Below are 21,687 nucleotides of genomic sequence, written 5' to 3' on the forward strand. Positions count from 1 at the left end.
TGAAAGGAAGTTGTATAATTTCTCTGGCACAATGAGGAAATGCAAACAGACCTTACGTTTCAGAAAGCTTTGTACAATTTCAGTTCAGATGATTCATAATGACCTGATAAATATAAAAGCTGCAAACACAAGAAAAGGAGAAAAGGGCTTTTATTTTTTTCTTCTGGTGGCACTTTTCAAATTTGTTAGTTTAGATGTTACTTGTCCTGAATCAGAAAACCCTTGTACGAAATGTGAAGTCATAACTTACACTTAAAAGCTTTTTCTGGACCAGGGCATACTAGCGTTTAATAGTAATATAAAAAAATGATACATAAAAGTAGCACTGCTATCTCTGATTCTTACCTCTCTGACTCTTACAGTAGCATTTACAGACCCTGAGTTGGGCAGCTAAGCAAGCTTTGAGGGGAGGAGAGAGAGAAACTTGAAGAAAACATGACTGAACTCGGCACGTTTCTCAGCTGTAGATTTGAGTTTAGTGCAGCTGTAGGGTGGGTATATGGACTTTTGCACTCGAACCATCCATTTTGATAAAATCAGCTTACCTACAGTTTCAAGACACAGATGACAATAGCAACACTGCTTTCCTTTTGCAGAAAAGAGCTCCATCAGAGGATCAGAGTGTCTGGGATTTTAGACTTTATCCAAAATTACTGAAGAAGCTGCTTGTTTCTCCTACCACTAGGGAGACCTGCCACGGAGACTGGCGCATGGGCACACAGACACAGTTGGAAGGGAGCTCAGCAGGAAGGTTGGGAGGGCACGGGCTCCAGAGCATGTCCCCCTGGTTATTTCTGCTTTTTTTTTTTTTTTTTAGCAAATGCTTCTCTGTACAACATATAGGCAGACATCCTGTAGAAAGATGGGAGCAAAACACAGGACTTCTCTTTCCTTCTAGCCAGTGGGCTACAAAGTTAGGCTCCCTTTACCTTTTATCCCATTTTCTTGCTTCCTGGCTACAGCGCTGGTCCAGCTTCAGTGTGAAGAGTGAGTGCTCCACTGAGTTGGGCACTCTCTGGCAAGGTGGGAGTGGGGAATGGAGGCTTGATGCTCTACAATGAAGCCTCCCTCTTGCTGAACCACACAAATACTGTGTACATTCTTGCTGTCCCACATTTGCAAATAAAAGGCATCCTGACAGCACCCCTGCCTGAAGAGTCCTCTGAATTTGTATGTACCAGGATGCTTCCTTTATTCATCCAAAATAATTGTAGGTGGGTGATAGGTGCCTACATGTTGAAACTGGTTAAGTAGCAGGAGTTATGGACCATCACAGCAACTGACTTTAGGCACTTTTGCAGAGCCAGAACCTGAGATGCCAAGAGATTCCCAAGTGCTGACAATGTCCACTAAAAATCCTTTTGACTTAAGTACTTGTTTAGGCATCTTCAGTGACACTCAAGTGCCCTAAAAATGCCTAGTTTTTAACTCTTTCCTGGAATATCTCAGCTACTCTGAGGTCAAAAGCTCAGGGCAAGTTGAAGTTATCCATTTGGGCACTCATGTGCCAAGCATGTCTTTCGGTATTTCTTTCTTCTGGATTCAGGCCATAGTACAGAACAGAGGAAGTCAGTATCAGCTTCCACCCATAGCACTGCATGTGCCCAACTACCGTCGTTTAAATCTACATCCAAACCTCTACAAAGATCATGTTCCCCTCTTTCCTGCAGTGTTTGTTGGAAAGAAAGCTTGATATAAATGTATAAGAATTTGAGTCTTCTCCGAGCCACTAAGTACCTTGATACAGCGCTTGAAAGTGATACAAGTGCACTGGTCCCAGAAGGAAAATTGTGGTTTGGTTCATATAAGAGCTTTGTTATTTTCTCTGAAGCAGTGTACAAAGGGCCCTAGAGAGGCAAACATTGCTCTTCTCTGCTCCTCATATGACTAATGGCCTGGCTGGTGCCATTGTTTCTGTCTCTTCTTCTGACTCATACCTCTCTACTTCTCCCATGGTGAATCGAGACTTTGGCATTAGAGCTAGATTGCCTGCTCTGGTGAAACGATGCTGGCTGATTGAATTTCCTCTTCGACCTGACAGATTGGATGGGCCCGCTCGTCTATCCAAGCGTGTCATTGGAATCAGCTCTTGCTGGCGGTGCTTTGCTTCGAGTGGCCGTAGTCGGGGCTGGGGTCTAAACATTACTGGGAATGCAGCATCAGAGCCACTACTGTGGTGATCTGAAGGAAAATAGTCAAAAAAAATCGTATTTTGAAGAAGAGAAAAGAGAAACACCGTGGTATTGTCAAGGGCAGTTAAAGGGTATTCAATACAATATAGCCTTATGGTTTTAAACCCTGGAACTGAAGCATTTTATAGAGCTACTGTAGAATAAGAGAGCAGTCAAGAACTAAAAATAATCTGAAATTTTAATTTTCTTCCCAAAGCTGACGTTTAAAAGACTTTACTGATCTTGCCTCTACCCTGAAACCCCAGAAAATAAGCACAGTCAACTATCTTTAGTGCCTCAAAGAGCTGCTCAGTGCTTTCACCAAGCAAGAGTGCTCCTTTATGTAGCTTTCCATTTTCTACAAATTTCACAAGTATACCTAGTGCCAGGGTTGAAAAGCATTGTGAAACCCACAGCAGAAGACAGAAATTGACTGAGGAGAAGACTCTAGTGCCACGGAAAATTCAGTTTACTAGTCAGCTGTGATTAACAACTGGGAAGAAAACAGTTTCACCTGAAACCAGGAGTTTGACTCTAGGGTGCTTTGATTATATTGGGTGTGTCAGACCAGCTTGCTTTGCCACAGATACACAATATAAATTTGCCTGCAGTAGGACAATAACTGGCTCTCTCATTCTGTTGACTTTACAGAATATACTTTTAAACTTTTCTTAAAGCCACCTGTTGTCTGACTATGCAGTAGCAAATTAGTTAATTTTAGAAACAGGTCATAACAAGCTAGAAGGTTTTGGGAGAAAAACACAGAAGTCCATGAATAATAAAATTAGACTATAGCTTGCTACAGTTAATGCAGACATTTGGTATAGACACACAGTCAAATTTATCAAGTTACTGCTACTGAATAACTATCAAATAATTTTAACCCAATGTTTACTTCACAGCACACAGTAAGAGCATGTGTACCCAGTGCTTGCTTCCACCGAACGGGGGCACGAATTTCTTTAACAGAAGCAGAACCTGCTTCTCTTAGGCCATGTGGGCATACCACACCATTAGCAATAAAATAGAATAGGTATTCTCAGATTTGAAGGGCTTCAACTTTGGGGGCATCACTGCTACAAAGTATGAATGATATATACTGTCAAAGAAATCGTGCATTTGTATGAGTGGCAGAAGGAGCTGATAGGTGGTTTAAGGATCTATTTGTGGTAGTTTCTGATCTTTTAGTTGCTAAACTTTCTGCATATGCTATATGTAAGAGCTAAACCACACTTGCTGGAGGATGCTTGTTGCAGGAGGGCTTCCAAGCATAGTCAGAAGATGTGGCATTTATCTCCGTAAACACATATGTGGATATATGAGGTTGTCATTCTAAATTCCTACATACTGACTATTTCTCTTCTTGCTTCCCAAGTGCAATTCATCTCATCCTAACACATTTTATGAGAGGTGCTTAGGGTGGCTTCCTCCTGCTGCAGACATTTAAACTGGTGTGAATGCTATGCAATGGACCTAAGATGGGACGAGGAAGTTTATTTGGATAGAGAACAAGGTAAGGCTCAAATTCAGGCCTAGTTATTAGTAAAAATGTATCTGTATTCACTGCTTCAGGATTTACTTCTCTCCCCACTGAAATAACGTGCCTGTCTTCTATAGCAGGACTTGGTCCCTTGAAAGTGTCTGAAATGCTTTTAGGTCTGAGGCTGGTGTGTAGAACAGTTTGAGTCTTTTAGAAAGATACATATCTCCCACCATAACATCTTGACAAACAGAACAGAAAAGAATCAACTGTATGGAAAAAAAAAAAAAAATCCCCTTGAGTAACTTCAATTTTTCCCCTCTGAATAGATCCTATGGGTTTCTGTTCTGCTGCCATCATGTGTGAGTACCCAGCCTCAGGGGGATGGTTTGCCTACACAGATCTCTATTGCCTTCATCTCTTTCAGAATAAAACAGATAGGGAAATACATTTTGCACCTGCAGGAAACAAACTTTGTTGTCCAAGGTTTTGACACAAATACGAAGATTAAAAATATGGTTTCAGTCACTATAATTAATTTTGCCAGAAATTAAAAGAAATTTCTGTAAGGAACCCATATGCATTTCAGGTTCACCTAAATAAACTCAGAAAGGAGTCAGGGAGATTACAGATGGAAACAGTGATGAACATTCAAGTGTCCTAAATTCCATGTTTTATCTGACACTGTCATGTTTTCTCTGACACTAGGCAATTCAGTGTTGCTAACCTCTGTCTCCTTACTTAGAGTGTAAGTGCGGATGGGTCTGCATTTGTGCAAGAGGGATAAAAAAGAAACTAGGCGGTGCTGGAACGATATTGAAACTGCTGCAGTAATGACCTTATAAACAGCATAGATAAAAAAGAAAGGAGGAAAGGGTGTAGCTCATTTAAAGAGGCCAGGGACTTCAATAGGATTATTCATTTAGTACTGTTAAATCCACTCAGCAACTGGCCAAGTTTCTCTCACTGCTGGAGTAGGATATAGAATAAAGCATTTCCATTACCTGTAAAAGTAACACGCCTGGCTTTTTGTCTAGGCTGGCTGGGGCCCTGAGGCAAAGAGAGGTAGCGTACTTCCACGGTGCTAGCCTGTGTATGAGACAGAAATGAGTTCAGTGCCTGCGATTGCCTCCACAACTTGCGCTTACTTGGTGGAACACTGACGAGGGATGGTTATACACTTTTTCTGTTATGCCTCTGCACCCTTACAGCCAAATTTAGAGAGGCGTGAATAAGACCAATGCTTGGCTTGGATGGCTGTACTCAACATCAGCTCCAGTGAAAATGTCTGTGTCTGATATAATAGCCCTGGGTTTTTTTTTTACAGTCAGCAGAGAGAAATATGTCCCAAGATTCACCTTTCTTATTTCAGATGACTACTTTAAATAAAATTAGTATACCCAGCGAGAACTTATTTCTCTTCCTTAACTGTGATTATCTCGTCTGTAAATGTCTATGCTATCCAGTGCCTGCATTAGGTCAGACAAATGTTACTCTTACTGATTGAGAGCCCAAACTGTCAGCACAAGGTGTCAAGGGCTTTGAATGAGGCCTTTTGTGACTATACTATGTTTTGTACATGCCAAAACAGTGAAAGTCACATTATTTTACCACTTACAGCTATAGTAGCTGTTTTCTCACCAATATATAGAGGTAGAACATAAAAGCATTGCTGTCCACATGCTAAGTGGAGCTCTTTCTTCTTATGCGCTGCATGAGAACATTGGGGAAATGATCCATTTTAATTATTGCAAAAAACATATAAAAATGGGTGTCTCTTTCCTTATTTGCAGAGAAGCAGAGGCATTTTTCACATGAATAGTATTTTACATAACAGGTACCGGTCTACCCCAAGGTAGGCTGTTTCCCTTCCTGCAGCTCTGCCGCAGGCTGTGCTGCCGGCGGATGAGGATTTCTTGGGCTTGTTTCTCATTTGTGTTGCTAGGCAGGTTGTGTCGGCTGTATGTCGGTGCCTGAAACATAAGATGAACCCAGGTGATTTTTTTTGCACTTGCAATGTTAATAACCTTGCACAGTCTGCTAGATCACGGGGTCAACGGGACACCTGCCCCGGCTCGGCCAGGGACTCACCACAGATTTCTTTGGTATCGTGTGGAAAAACGCAGCCTCGCACTTCCCTCAGTGCTGCAGAGCAAGGCAGGAGGAAGCACAAACACAGATCTAAGCCTTGGACCTCAGAGGTTGCATTTTGATGCCGTTTTTGATAGACTCTTGCCTGCTCAAAGTGCACCATCAAAATATACCTACCTACACAAGGCTGTTAACATCTCTGGGCTTGTCCTCCCTTTGTCATCCCTCTTCTCATCACACATTTGGGAGCTACAGATCTGAGGCAGGTCCCAAGAGAGCGGTAGCTGATTAACTGACCCCCGAGCCTTGCTACTAATATTACTCAGCCAGGAGCAAGTTGCAGAACAAGTTGCCCGGGAGCAGAAGGCTATGTTAAAAAGAGTGCCTCTCCAGAATGAGATGCACAGCTGAGTTTCCCTTCCATAATTGGACAAACTGCACCTTAATATTACCTTAGAACTGAGCATCTTTTAGTACAAGCTTTTTAATTTATTGCATACATCTAGTGAAACGAGGGAAATAATTATCTGTTTTAAAAAGAAAATAATCATGACTTTATAAACCCTCTTAAAAAGCAGAATCTGATCTCAGTCTCACATGCAAGTCTCCTTGTAAAGTTGGTTTGGTGAGCCAGAGCATTACCAGGCCTTCATATTTGAAAGTGAAGTGTTAGAAGTGGAATTATTTTACTTCCGATCTTTCATTTTCAAAAGCACACAGTTCTGAATACCGCATAGGAAGCAACTGACTCAAATAGTAATTACTGTGATTGATTTTGAAGAGAGAGAGTTCATTTCAGTAATCTAAGAGGCAGCCATACATGCAAATTGTTGCTAGTAAGATAAGAAATTAATATCATAAGGATAATTGGCCATGGCAAATCAAACAATATTAGGAATGGATATCATATTGACACATTGAAATGAGCAGGGCCTAGCATTTTCTAGTAATTGTGTGTTACACAAGTTAGCCTCATTTTTCTGCAAAATTTCAAGGTTACCGTAATGTATCCTCTACCGCTCGTTGCTGTAAGAGAGCACTCAGTTGTACATTCTGGGCCCAAGATTGGATTAAGTAGATATTATACACTGGGCTGCATCAGGATCAGCACAAATTTCCACAAAACAAATCCCTGCTGAGGTACTATTACCTCCATTTTATGAGGAAAAAAAAAAAAATAAACAACAAAAAAAACCCAACCAAATAAGCGTGTAAAGTGAAGCTCCGGAGGGGGTGGAATTTTTTTTTTTTTTTTTTTTTTCCTTTCTCCTCCTGTGGCAAGGGTAAAACCCTTGCTCCCACACAGACCAAGGGTTTACCAACCTGTCTCTCGGCTGACTTTGGGCTACACAACGTTTACGGCCACTGGTCCACCCACCTCCACAGGGGAGTTTCACCGCTGCGGGCGACCCGCCCGCCCGCCGACTCCCGCACAGCTCTGCCTCCCTCCGTGGGTGCCGGGCACCCGTCGGGCCCAGCCTCGGCCCGACCCGCTGCCCCCCGGGAGAGGGCCCAGCACCTCAGTGTCCCTTCTCGGGGATGCCAGGCAGACTTGGGAAGGCAGTGTCCGACTCGCTGTGCAGCGAGGGAAGCCTGACCTCTACAGCTCAGTCACAGATTTTCCTGGCTTTACCCACTGCCGTCAGGGTGAAAAACTGATGGAAAAAACCTGGTTTCCTTCCCGCCCCAGCAGCAAGCCCCGAGCCAAGGCTCCTTCCCCTCCTTCCCTTCCCCACGCAGCTCCCGGGGCAGGGTGACTCAGGGCTCCCCAACCCACATCTCCCACCGACGTGACCCCAGGACCGGTCCTGGTGCTACCACCCGCCGTGGCTACGATACGGGGAGGGCAAACAAGAGCTTTCAGTCTGCAAATACCGCGCGATAGCGGGTGGCTTACGCACCCTTTGCCGCACTTGATATAGATTATGTGCCAGGACATCTCTCATGGACTCCACCTCTGCGGGGGAGAGCTGATGCACACGCCGATTTCTACGCCTCCTGTAAATAAAAGAGAAGTTTAAATATGATATTAATGAGTTGTTTAAATACTATTCCCATGAAACGATGCATGATCTATTTTTAGTGCTAGAACAGAAGGCTATGAAGGACCTTTCAGTGACCAGTGAAACCACAAAATCATCCAAAGATGAATAGAAAGTGTCAGATTTTGCTCTTTCCCAGGTTTTATCAGTATACTGGGTAGTCAGAATGGGCCCTAAGCCCTCATACAGCTGGCAGCAGAAACTCCCCGTTTCCTTTTCATAGCTTCATGTGGAAGTTTGTATTTAAGGATTAGGCTGGGCAACAACCATCTGTATGTCCAGGAAGGCACTGCAAGTTTCCTTCTCTGTCTGAATACATTCTTCAGCATGGTCTAGCATTATGGGCCTTACAGTCCTACTGGTTTTAACTCCTTTGAGAAAGCGCAGCAAATTCTTAAGAACGAAAGCACATGCCAACTAAGGAGTCAGAGACCTGACCTGTGGTGAGGAGAACATATAGGGTTTCCTTGCTACAGAGCCCGTTTCTCCGTTTAAATGAAAGAACTACCTAAACGATAGTCATCTTAGTATTTCTAACAAACTGAGATAAGAAGCCCACAGTCACTTGTAGCTGCCTGGCTTTTTCACTAACAAAACAATGGAGGAGGGCTGCTGTGAAATGTTAACTGGTTTTGCTAAGTCAATCAATCTGTGTGAGAGTTAGTGTTTGGCTGAATTCCCAAGAAAAGAAAGGGAAATAGATAACGATCGTCAAGGATGAATCACTTGTTGTTTCTGGTTTTTTCCTTTCTCCATTTTGCTTTCTTGTCTCTTTTTTAAAAAAAATGTAATTGCAAATCTTTGTTCTCAGCTAAGTGATGTCCTTAAAGTGTCGTCTGTAAATTGTGCAATTCAAGAATGGATTGAGAGCAGTTTACAGTATTGCCAATGCTTTGTGTGCATTTATTTTGTACTCCCTCAAAAATAAATTTAAAACTTTTAATGGCAGATGGATTCAAGCTAAATTGAGTTTATGGTGTAAACATAGGGAAAATGTTGGAATTTTCAATTACATCTATTTTAACAAGATTACCACTGTTTTGTGCTATAATCTAATATTAACATCTTTGCTGCCTCCCTGTAAGTGTTCAAGGCCAGGTTGGACGGGGCTATGAGCAACCTGATCTAGTGGAAGATGTCCCTGCCCATGGCAGGGAGACTGAAACTAAATGGTCTTTAAGGACCCCTCCAACCCAAACCATCCTGTGATTCTATGATTCTATAATTCTATGTTCTTGAAAACCTGTAGGACCACCATGGGCTGCCTGGATTCTATGTTTTACTGCCTCTTACCATCAAGTAGACAGTGCGCACTGGTGGCCTGGCCCTGTCCAAAGCCCCTGGAATATAAGAATTAATTCCTGATACATTTCAAGGTTTGGTAATGTATTTTCATTCTGCATCAGACCAAAACTGAGATCTGCCAGATTTTTCATGAAGTAAAAAGAAAGAGAGAAATTGACAGTAGGTTAAGGTGTAGTGTTAGAGGTAGGACTGGGGTAACCAATAGTTTAAGGATCTTGCTGAGGCAGGAGAGACCCATCAGTCTACCACTAGGCTATTAGCAAGCCAGAGTGACAGAAAAGGACTCTATTTCTGGCTTTGACCAGAAATCTTAGTCTGACCCTGATAAGTCCTTCCCAACAAACGTTGAATTGACATTCATCAATTCACAACAACTGTAACAACAACAAAGCTAGGTATTTACCAGCAGGGAAAAAAAAAAAGACCACCACTATCACCCAATTCCAGGCCAGCCGGGTGGGTTCATTGGTCGGTGGTTGGTTGGCTGGTTTTTCACTTGCCTTCAGCTCTCAGGGATAACGCTGAGAGGATCCAGGGATGCCACCAAGTTTCCAGGCTTAGGTGTAATGCACCTTTATTCCATACTGGGTCCGGTGTCCATACTGTGTCCCACATCTGTGGGACAGCCCACATATGCTACTTTCCACAGAAAGGAAATGAGTCTCTTTGCTGTCAGCAGCCCCTAGTTGCCGTCTCTTTGGACAATAGAGACACCCTAGGTACGGTACGCCTGGGAAAGCAAATACAAGCACAGCCCCTGGGGACTAATGGCAATCTAGGCTGTCAACAAATAGTGGCCTATAAAATACAGGCTTAGCGCATTTGGTAATGCAAATTGAACTGACATAGTTGATGCAAGTAGCTTTGACATCATAGGGAATAACCACCTCCGTGGCCCGCACCTCAATGAATGTCTTCACAGGGTCTTTATACATTGCAGTTGGGAATAAATAGGGGAAAGCAGCTAAATAGGAGAAAGCAGAACACCACTGGGAAGACATCAGATCATCTCTTTACTTTTCTAGTTGCACAGCTGACCCCCTCCACATGCCAGCACAGAAGTGGCTGGTCCTAAGTCATTGAATGGCTTATCATTTTGCTCTTAAGGTGACTTAAATAAAATAAATAAAGTTCTGAGTTTCAGCTGAGCTGGGATAGCAAGAGAACAAACAACATGATGATAGTCTGCATTGTTCTGGATCATAAATAAAAAATGTGTATTCTTTTTATGGGATTATATATTAACCTACCCAGCTGATAACAATGCACAGGTATGGTAATAAGGAACAGATTACTTTTACATTTTGCAATATACAGTACATTAAAAAATAACTTTCAAAAAACCCAAATAAGTTTGGTATGTTACCAAACCCATAAAGCAATCCTTATAGAAAAAATGTCTTTGTTCTTACTGAAACTTCCAGCATGTTACAATAAAGCACAGCACAGGAGATGTATTTGTGAAAAAAATACTGAAATTATAACATACTATGAAAACTGACTGTCTCTCTGTAATGAGTACCATGACAGCATCTGTTTCTTCCTTAGACATGAAGATAGTTGATACATGGAGGAAATAAAATGTCTTCCACAAACCTGGCAGTATTATTTTTCATATGCTCTATGTACAATTTTGAGCTTTGTGAACTCTCCACCAATGTTCACTAGTCTTGTGAAGGCAATAACATTCATCAGACACAACTCTTGCAGAACTGTACCACCACAAATGACAACATGGCACTTGTTTCTGATCTGTACTGTATAGATACATTCTATGATTTACTCTTACCCAAGTCAAGATACTTGCAGTAGTATGAAGCCAACATTAAGTAAGCTCAGCATCAAATCATCTTTCTCTAGTGGGAATATTTCCTAAAAAAAAACCATCCATACAAACACATTTTTGATATTATCTGCTTGGCTCTGCTTTTGCCACTTCTAAGGCTTATATTCTTCAAAACACCATAATGAAATGTTCTATTTTAATTCAAATGTGGATTCTTTGTTGCACAGTCCATGGGCAAATTTCTCCAGTCCACATTGGAAATACTTACTGCATATTGGACACCCACTTCATCTGCAAGAATCACACCATCATGAATGAAATTTCTGAGAATGGTGATAATTCACTGCAATGGAGGTCTGCTTTGATTGTTACAAAGCATTTCCCCTCGTGTGCCTAAAGTCTGCAGAACTCATCAGAAGCTCTAGTGAGAGAGTTTTCTCACTACTTTGGCACTGTAAATATTGCTTTACACGCCATACATTGAAATTTTACTTCAAATTTCCACTTGCTCGTGGCCAGATTTTTGTATCCTCACTGAAGACAGGGACTTTAGGTACAAGCTAACTCAATGATAGCAATCAAACAGTTTACAAATACATTTAGAAACCTTTTAGTCTTAAGCAGGTTTACTTAATTGCTCAGGAGAATGGAGATATAAGAACTGCTGCATTGGCTCAGACCAAAGATCCAACTAGTTCACTATCCTGTCTCCTCCAGTGCTCAACAGTGGATACCTATTAATGAACAGAGCTGGGAAAACATCTTTTCCTAGAACACTCTCACAGCCTCCAAGAATCAGGATGTTTCTGAGCCATGGGCTGCACTTAGTTTTTTGAAGTTGGTACTTCATTTTTAAACAGGCTGTCTCAGTAGGATAACCTGTGCATCAGAGATTGATGGACAGTAAAATTCAATTACAGCTGGAATAGAGCTGGAAAAAAATTAGTCCATCATCTCGGCTGTTTATTATAGAATATTTTTCAGTCTATATTCCCTGCTCTGGAGAGAATTTATGAATTATGCTGAAGCAATCTGTCTTATTTTGTCTTTCCCTCAAGAAAAGAAGAAGAATGTGGTTTGATAGACATAGATTGTCTACTAACCTTGCACATTTTCTCTTGGCTCAGAACATTTAAGGGAATACAGCAGACAGAAAGGAGCCTGACAGACACCCAATCTTTTTTTAATATCATCTGTTCAGCAAAGGATGATTTAGAAAGAAAAGGGCTAGGTCTTATGCTGCGTGCTGACATCAGTTTCAAGAAAGCAGATGATTCTTGACATGATGGAGCCAAAGTTTCAAAAGAGATTTAAATTTAACACCCAATTGGTATTTGGACTTTCTGGTATGAGTTGAGATGATCATTGAAAAAAGAATATGCAGGACCCCAGGAAAGAATTTGTGGGGGCAAGTGCCATTAGCAATACCCAGACTCTGGACAGTTGGTTCCAAGTTGAGGAGAAATACATTCACAGCAGTTAAAGTATGCAGGAGTAAGATCTGTACAGACTTCTCTCCTAGAGGGTAGTTCCCTCAGTGATAGCTCTGGAGATCTCACTAGCTTTCTCCTCTGGTCTGTGCAATGCCAAGTTACATTACTGTTTCATAGAATCATAGAATCACAGAATGGTTGGGGTTGGAAGGGATCTTTAAAGGTCATCTATTCCAATCCCCCTGCAATGAGCAGAGACATCTTCATCTAGACCAAATTTCTCAGAGCCCCATCCAGTCTGACCTTGAATGTTTCCAGGGTTGGAGCATCTACCACGTCTCTGGGAAACCTCTTCCAGTGTTTCACCACCCTCATTGTAAAAAATTTCTTCCTTATATCTAGTTTGAATCTACCCTCTTTTAGTTTAAAGCTCCTTGCCCTGTTGTGACAGAGACTGTTAAAAAGTCTGTCCCCATCTTTCTTATGAGCCCTCTTTAAGTATTGAAAGGCCACAATAAGGTCTTCCCAGAGCCTTCTCTTCTCCAGGCTGAACAACCCCAACTCTCTCAGCCTGTCCACACAGGAGAGGTCCTCCAGCCCTCTGATCATTTTTGTGTCCCTCCTCTGAACCCGCTTCAACAGGTCCACCTCTTTCCTGTGCTGAGAACTCCAGAGCTGGACCCAGCACTGCAGGGGGGTCTCACCGGAGAGGAGCAGAGGGGCAGAATCCCCTCCCACAACTTGCTGGCCACACTGCTCTTGATGCAGCCCAGGACATGGCTGGCTTTCTGGGCTGCAAATGCACATTGCTGGCTCACGTCCAGCTTTTCATCCACCAGGACCCCCAAGTCCTTCTCCACGGGGCTGCTCTCAGTGTATAATTGGATTAATTTGGTATGGAAGTACCAAAACATGGCAAGACAGTTTGAGGGTCTGAAAACTGAAGCAGCAAAGATTTGCAAATGCTACAAGGAAATCTGCTCTCTGCAAAAATTTGTGACCGGGGTAATGGAGTCTGGACATGTGCTCTGAGCTCTCCTGCAGGTCTCTCGGCACCTAGCAGTGATGAGCAACACCCACTGGCCAGCTAAGTGACAAGTACAGCTACCTTGAACCACTGCTGTGATTTAAAGCAGAGTGGCCTCTGCACCTGACTCATGATTCCTTTTCAGAACTGCCCATTATAGAAGAGAAACAGAGAAAATGTCCCTGGTTTTAATTTTCACTCTGTGAACAAAGAGCCAAAGTGCAAATATGATGAACACCAAACTGCCAACATAAACCAGCAACTTCTCTTTTCACAACTGCTTTTTTTTTTTTTTTTCTTGCCTTTCTATTGAAGTCATAAAATTCCTTGGGTATTTCCTCATTTTTGTCCCCTTTCTTCCTGACCCTACTCTGCAAAGGGTCAGGAGGTCAGTACTCACTGTAAAGAAGCTGTGGATGATTGTGAAATTTTCATGCCGCTCTCAGCCATCTCAATGGCCAGTTTTATCTCCATCTTTTTGTACAATGACACAATGCTGGATTTGGGCTGGTGTTCACGAATTAAGAATTTCTTCAAATACTTATTGTCAAACTTCTTAAATCTGCAAAAGAGATATTAAAATCAAAGTATAAAAAAGGGAAATGTGTTCTTATTTCTGTGGTACAAGCTGATCTTCATTCAAATGAACACATGTAAAATTCAGTGGTGGAAACTGAATCTAAATTGGAGGCACCTGTGGACTCCTGAAGGCCTAGTGAGCAGAGACCTTTAGGGAGACATTTGGCATGGTCTACTGGCCTACAGAGATTGCAAAGCCCACCAGACAAAGGAAGGAAACAAGCTGCAATCAGAGCAAAAAAGAGGGCTGGGTGTGTGTTTGCATATAACACCGCCACATTTGTCAGAAAAGAATATGGCCAGTCTCCACGCTTTTGTACAAATGTTGTATTCTAGTAGGGCATAACAGCAGCAGCTGCTCTTACAGTAATCCTGGCCTATTCAGCCAGACACCAATGAGGCTCTAAATGGCCCAGCAGTTACAGTAGTTTGGGCCCATTATGTTGCTTATAATTTTGAATCCTGACAATTAAAGCAGAGAAAATACATTTCTTTGTATTCTGAATAACAGAGAAATTGAATGGACCATAAAATACTATGTGCTCGCATGCTGCGGATTATAAAATATCACTAATGTGTGGCATAATTTGAATGTGAATATGTGTGTGTGCATGCTTTGGAACAGGTATGTGCTTTCAGGCAGATATTTAGCAGAACAGCAGATCTTCTTACATGTTTCTTTCAAAGGAACAGTTTACCACGGCACGGTAACATGCTCCACAATGCTAGGAAAAGCACTACAGAATTTGTACATTTTTTCTTAACACAGGCTAGTTTTTATACACTAATAGCAGAGATAGATACACAGATGTTTCCACTGGGATTAGAGCTCTTTATGTCTTCCTGTGTAACAGAAAGCCTCCTGGAGAGTCATCACTTAGGTAATTAATTCTGATAGACATCTGCTAAACATCTTGAAGTCTAGAGAATACCTTTTAATACAATCTTCTTACATTAAATGTTTTCATATACAGTGTGTTGTTTGAATCTGCCCCTGAACTGAAACACTACATTTATACCAGTTTGGACAAAATTTTCTTTACATAGCTGTTGGGTAGATGTGAGATAAGGGGAAATAACATTTTCTCACTGATATGTGAAAATGCAGTTATTTCAATTGAGTTACTGCCCCAAGAGGGATTTGTTTAGTTTATTGACTGCACAGGCAGTAGTGTGGTCCCAATGGACATCCTAAAGCTATCTCTGTACTTGAAGAGCCAAGAGGACATTTTATCTTCTTGGTCCAGGTATGTGCCCTAGAAACATAATTCCCTGTCGGGACAAGAACTGGGTACAAACCAGCCACCTTTTTCCCACTCTTAATTCTTGATTTCCATAGGGAGAAATGCGGTCATGAAATGTGTTGCCACGTGTCCCAGCAGGCTCCCAGCTGGATTACTGGGGTGCGATGCTGAGAAGTGAGGCAGACGACTCCAGCACAGAAGTCTGGTCATAGCTTAATGGCTAACGTTTAGCCCATGATATCAGAACACGATGTTTGTGGAAAAGGAAGATTAGCCTCCACCACACTTCCCTTCACATGCTGTGGTGATGGCCAACATGATCACAGGGCTCCCTTAGGGGAAAGGTAAAGGGAAGAGCAGCTCAGAGTGGCAGGTCCATCTCTTCTGGACAGTGCCTGGAAGAGCCACAAAGTTTCACAAAACCACCTCATCTTGCTTATAGAAGACACAACACAGGTCCTGCATTTTTAAGTGAAGACCTGCTTGAAAGTATCTGTTTATGCTACTGGATATTTAAATTCAACCATTAACTTCAGTACTGTTATTTTAAATATTACTGAATACAAAGACCTGTAAGGACAGGTGACTAATTAATATTGACTCTGTACTCACCAACAAGGGATGATATTTGCCGTGGAGACTTACAGCAAAACTCAATGAAGCAGGTGCACCTTATGTAGCTTCTGTTCTAAATCCAGACCTAAAGGATCACTTCTATGGATCTAGGATTTATGCCAAAGTTATGTGCACAGGCTGATGCCTGCAGCCTGAGTTCATGTGCTATGTTTTACTTTCAGAAGACTTATTTTCTGCTTGTTTGTGCAGGAGCAATTCAACAGGCAATATATGAGCACTGCACTCCCAAGAGATAATGGTTACTCAGGAGTTCACTTTTTAAAAAGAGATATTGCACACATCCCCCATGTTTTCATGCTATTTTAGCTTTATGGGGCACAAGATTGATTGCCTATTCTATTTACCTATTGTATTTTACAAGATAGATAGGTTATTTTATTATAGTAAGCTGCAATAAGAGATGCTTACTTATCTCTCAGCTGATAATGACTCCAATGTCCACATATGTCTTCAATACCAGCCTTCAAGTGATCCATCAACTAGAGAAACAAACATGGAAAAAATTTAAATGGCCATTATGAGAAAACAATGTCACCACAGATACACAACTGTTGATGGGATTTTGCTATTTTTTTTAATTGGGGGGTGTGAAATAACTCAAAGTGTCTACATTTCTCTAAAAATCAAGGCAAATATCCCACTGTGGCAGCTTCTATGCTTGGCTGCAGTGACAATATTTTGATGGAGGCAACAAGTCTGTCAGTCTGCTGTCATCTCACCTTCACCTAGCAACATATAGGCACAAGGAAAGGTCCAATGGGAGATGATACTGAGCATCCAAATTATCTGGTCCTCTTTGTCTACTGAGACCAAAAACAGAATTCTTGAGTCTGTCAACCAAGTTTACCTTCTGCGTGTGTGACTTCCCTGAGGGGGGCACAGGGCCAGGTACCCCACACCTTAACCATTGTCTTGACTGACAAATCCTCTGTGGATTTTGCAAATTTTCATGAGAATGATAAGTTCATCACTACTAACTATCAGAATTTTCAGTCATATTTTGTGTGTTTCAAGCATTATAGAAACAGAGAAATAGCCAATTCTTACATGCTGATGTAAGTGATGCTTTTAAATATAAATTCCTTTCAATGTTAAGTGTCAAGGTTGGAGTAGTAAGAATTAAATTCACTTGAAATTCAAATCAGTTGAGACACGTTAATTTTGCTAATGTCTCTGCATGTGCTTTATTTTAAGGCACAATGTGTCTCTTAGTTTAAAATATATTCCCTATTGTGAAAATTAAGGCACGTATGTATGTTTTGTATAGTGGTGTTAAGTCAGTTTGAGCAGCTTTCTGTTATTTTATATAATGGCAATTTGAGAGCTAAAGCAAATGTTTGAGAGGGAAGAAGATTATTACTCAAAATAATTTAGAACTAAATTTGTAGACCAATGGTTCAACTCATTTCAGTTCAATAAAACTTGATTAAAAACTTTTAAGGTGTCAGTGTATCTAGAACCAGTCGAAAGATGTCAACAAAGGTTGCCATCTGACAAATCTAGCTGGGAAGGATGACGAGTGCATTTTGTGAACTCTACCTTTATGCTTCTGTCCTCCCATGGTCACAAATACGAAGAAGGGCCCTGCTACACCATGACAGCTGTGGTACAATATTATAATATAACAGTCATTGTGAATACAAGTGAGATAACATATTTTTGAAAATTATGCCTAGGATTTCCTCCAAATGTTGTTAAAAGCGTTCAGTGTCCAAATCTGTTGAATGCCAGTGCTGCCAAATGCCTCCCTCTGTTCAGCTCTTTTGGAACACCCTTTCTCTTCTTCTTTTTAGGATACCAGCTACTGCTATAGAAAACTTACTCGGACATGAATTTCTTCATTGATGGACTCCTTTTTGTTGGTCTTTTTAACATCTAGATATCTGACCAATGGTCCAATTGTGATTCCCTGTATTTGGAAAGATGAGTTGAACTGTTAATTATCTTTTAGAAAAAGCATAAAGAAAGCAAAAGGATTTAATTTTAATCAATTGGAAAAGCTGTGTCTTAGACAGTAGAATGATCTGTTACTTATATGGAGAGCTATGGAAGAGAATTAAAACTCAAAAATTTAAAAAAAAATTACGCACCAGATTTTTTTTAAGCAAGATTGTATTTATCAACATGTAAAGTAACTGACTCACTGCCAATCTTCTTCAAAACAACACTCACTTGAAAGAAAACATTATCTTTGTGAGGCTCTTACAGTCTTGAAACCTCTTGCTTCAACATTTTCAGAATTAAATATTTTAGGGGTTTTTTCACTTAAAAAACATTTTCAGCTGTTTCCAATTCTTTACTGCATTGCTACAGAATAACATTTAAAAGGGGAAATGGAAACAAACTTTTTTTCTGAAACATTCTGGTGGAATCTAAGTGCCTAACCACAAGTGCATAGTGCCCTGTTGACATTCTAAAGTATCTGAGATATTTGGGTGGGAAAATACAGAACATGTGGTGCAAGACCTCCAGAAGTTCCAGTTCTTTCAGGTACAGCATTGTAGGCCAGGTGGGAGAGCCCAAACATCTGAAATAGCACCAGACACCTATTCTTACAAATCTGAATTGCTTACTTCATTTGCCTTTAATATTCTTTTACAAAGAATTTCAAAATGTTCTCATTTGGTCTCCAAGATTAATGAAGATAAAAGTAAAAATTTCAAAATCCCTCATAAAACAGAGATATTATGTTCTGTTCAGTTTGAGATACACCCCTAGCAGAGAATGATTCTGTTCTGAAGTGTAAAGTTAAAATGCTTCATATTTCAAATGCATTAGGAAGCACATGCGGTGTGAACATAAGAGCTTTTGGACACAAAGTACCCTTTTCCCTGAGTGTTTTAGAAGACACAGATTTTCAATACAGAAAAAGTTATTTAATGACACCTGAAAATCCATGAAGGGGTAATTACACGATGCAGTGCTAAATCTGGACATAAAATATGATAGCTTGTCCTAGTTTAAGAGTAAATTCAATGCAATCTTTACTATGAAGCTTTTGGTCACCTCTGGCACATGAAAACAATCCATTAAGAAATACACTTACTTGGATGAACACGGTGAAATATATAACTACAAGGGTAGCAGTAATGAACAATTTTTTTCTTGGGAAGAGATTTACTGGAAGCAAGAATGCAAGAGAGAAGCTGCTGGCTCCTCGAAGGCCACTGTAGGAAATAATGAGTTGATCTTTGAAGGTGAAGGGGTATGTTCGGAACTTGTTACTGATGTAGAAGAGAGCAAATACACCTCGGAAGGGAAAAAAAAACCACAACAATTATTAAGCAAGGTGAAAAAATAAAATATTTAAATCAAAACAACAACTTGGGTCAAGCAGGTGTCGGCATACTTTTCTTTTCAATTTTGGGTTCTTGTATCTTCTCTTTGATCAACTGCTGAAACTGTTCTGTGTGAAATAATCTACTAGAAAAGACAATGGTTGCTAACTGCTTCAGGATTTAAATTCACTTATGCAGTTTAAAAGTGAGATTAGGGGAAAAGATTTACTTTCTATAATTGTGTTGCACAGTTCTTCTCTGAAGTATTCTGGAGACAAGACAAGCCACTAGATGAGAGTTTTTCCTGTGCCTTCCCTTGCAAGGTTTCCTGCTTTCTGCACAGTATCTGCCCAAAGTGTTTGAACAGTGCTTTACCAACAAGTCCTGTGGACAGGTTCACTGAAAGGCAAAGAGTAATAGCATTTTAATTTTTAATACTCTGGTTTATTGTGTCTCTAATTCTCTGTTTATTTCTCAAATTTAATTTTGTTTTTAATAAAAGTTAAAATTAATCAGACAGCCTGTGGCTCTGTACAGACTGCAGCTTTTCTTTATAGAGTACATTTAACAATTTGCTTGATTTACTCTTAATCTTCTTCATCTTCCATAAGTAACAGGTATTCTGTGTTTTGTGTGGATACTGTTACATTACTGAAGTAAAAGCTGAGAACTGCTGATAATTACTGGTATTATTTTACACAGCTGTCACTGATAAATTCAGTGAATTATTATAGGTAAGGCCAGTAGCAGTATCCTGTTATGTAGGTTGCAGGATACTGCTTTATGTAACACCTTCTTTGTCTACTTATCACTATGCTAGTCATCAGCTACTCAGACTGAAACTGCGTATGTGAGGTATCACCTTCAGGCCAATTCTCTTTACTTTATTCAAGCTTCAGAGAAGATGATGTAATCATTTTAGCAAACAAATTTAGCAGAAAATATTTTGGCCTTCCTCTGGAAAGCTCTAGCACTCCCCTTGGTGTTTGAGAAAAGGAGGGACATGTGGCAGAAAAATAGCTTCTTTAACAGGAGAGCACTTTTCCTGTCCTGATTGGAGGTATATTCCCTCTGAAAGTGAGCCTTTAAAAACTTAGAGGCCATGCTGGGTCCAGGATTAGCAAGAAAATATTTAATTACTTGCTTTTTGCTGTCAACCCACAAGTATCCTATCACTTCTCCTGTTGAGTACTTGTGTCATCCCTATATAATAGAGCTGTTCAGATGAAGGTACTCAAGCCTTCACAGGCTTCCCCTTTTCTCTTTTTCCTCTGGTTAAATGCTTTCCTCCAGGGCTTCCAGTCTTAAAAGTCAAAGGTCTTGAAATGTGTATGGGTTTTGAGGGTCAAGCCAAAATCTTGCTCCTGGTCTGGCATTCTTCTTGACTGAGAAATAAACCACCTGAGCGATTTAAAAAATAGCACCTTCATCTTGGATGTTTGATGCCAACACTTAGCCGGTCCCAAATGTTAGAGTACTGCAGGCTGAAAGGGACCTTTGGAGGTCATCTAGGCCAAGCACCTATTCAAAACAGAGCTAAGCAGATCGCATTGCTCAAAGCTCCACTCAAGTCTTGAATAGCCTTAAGAATGGAGAGCTGGGCCACTGTACAATATTAGATCACTCTCATGTTAAGAAATGGGTTCTTATTGTCTAATCAGAATTTCCAGTGTTCCAGCTTGTGTCTGTTGCCTCTTGTCCTATTGCTGCGCACCTCTGAGAAGTGCCTGGCTCTATCTTCTCTCTCTCCACTGATCACATACTTGTAGACAGTAATAAGGTGTCTTCTGTGCCATATCAGGTCTTCCCCAGGTAGCACAGACCCAGCATTCTCAGGGTCTCCTTGTACATCCAGTGCTTCAGCCTCTGACCAGGTTGGTGGCTTCTATTGCACTTGATCCAGAATTTCCATGTCCTTCTTAAGCTGGTGAGCCCAGGACTGGAGACAGCATTCTGGAGACAGCACACAATTCCACAAGTGCAAAAGAGAGGGGAAGAAACACTTTGCTGGACCTGCTGGCTACACACTTGCTAATGTAGCCCAGGACATGGTTGCTCTTCTTTGTCACAGGGACATAATTCTGGCTTCTGCTCAACCTGTTGTTTACCAGGCCAGGTCCTTTTCTTCAGAGCTGCTTACTAGACTCCAAGCCTGTACTGGTGCATGAAGTTATTCCAACCCACATATAAGTCTTTACATGCACTGTTCTTGAACTTCATGAGCTTTCTGTCAGCCCAGTTCTCTAGCCTGACCAGGTCCCTTTGAACGGAAGCCATCCAGAATATTGACTGTTCCCTACAATTTGATTTCAGCCACAAACTTGCTCAGTGTGTACTCCATTACACCCTACAGGTCACCAATGAAGACATTAAAACAATACCGATCCCTGTACTGTGCCCCAAGGGATGCCATTAGCCACCAGCTAGATCAGTATTTTGAGCCCAGTGGTTCAGCCAATTCCCTTCCCACATTAACAACCACTTCAACTGGCTAAAATCCACTCTTTGAAGTCCAGGGTTGTAATTCTGCTGTTTCTCAGTTTGCTTACTCCTCTCAGGATCTTAGCTTCCACAGTCTCACGGTCACTGCAGTTAAGGCTGCCCTCAGTCTTAAC

At 41.1% G+C, this 21,687-nt stretch overlaps 1 protein-coding gene across 1 annotated transcript in view; it reads right to left on the reverse strand.

The window, feature by feature from the left end:
* Positions 1 to 1,439: 1,439 nt before the first annotated feature.
* SLC9A4 (solute carrier family 9 member A4) overlaps positions 1,440 to 21,687 on the reverse strand; it is a 35,063-nt gene continuing 14,815 nt past the window's right edge. The window contains exons 5-12 of the mRNA XM_032997148.2: positions 18,841 to 19,043; positions 17,617 to 17,703; positions 16,203 to 16,273; positions 13,736 to 13,897; positions 7,644 to 7,740; positions 5,493 to 5,624; positions 4,656 to 4,740; positions 1,440 to 2,181 (exon numbers count right to left, since the gene is read on the reverse strand). Of these exons, the coding sequence (XP_032853039.2) occupies positions 1,880 to 2,181; positions 4,656 to 4,740; positions 5,493 to 5,624; positions 7,644 to 7,740; positions 13,736 to 13,897; positions 16,203 to 16,273; positions 17,617 to 17,703; positions 18,841 to 19,043 (1,139 nt within the window). The 3' untranslated portion in view covers positions 1,440 to 1,879. The remainder of the gene's footprint in view (positions 2,182 to 4,655; positions 4,741 to 5,492; positions 5,625 to 7,643; positions 7,741 to 13,735; positions 13,898 to 16,202; positions 16,274 to 17,616; positions 17,704 to 18,840; positions 19,044 to 21,687) is intronic.

This window comes from Tyto alba, unplaced genomic scaffold (assembly GCF_018691265.1).
Source record: "Tyto alba isolate M040663 unplaced genomic scaffold, T.alba_DEE_v4.0 Super-Scaffold_45, whole genome shotgun sequence".
NCBI lineage: Eukaryota > Metazoa > Chordata > Aves > Strigiformes > Tytonidae > Tyto > Tyto alba.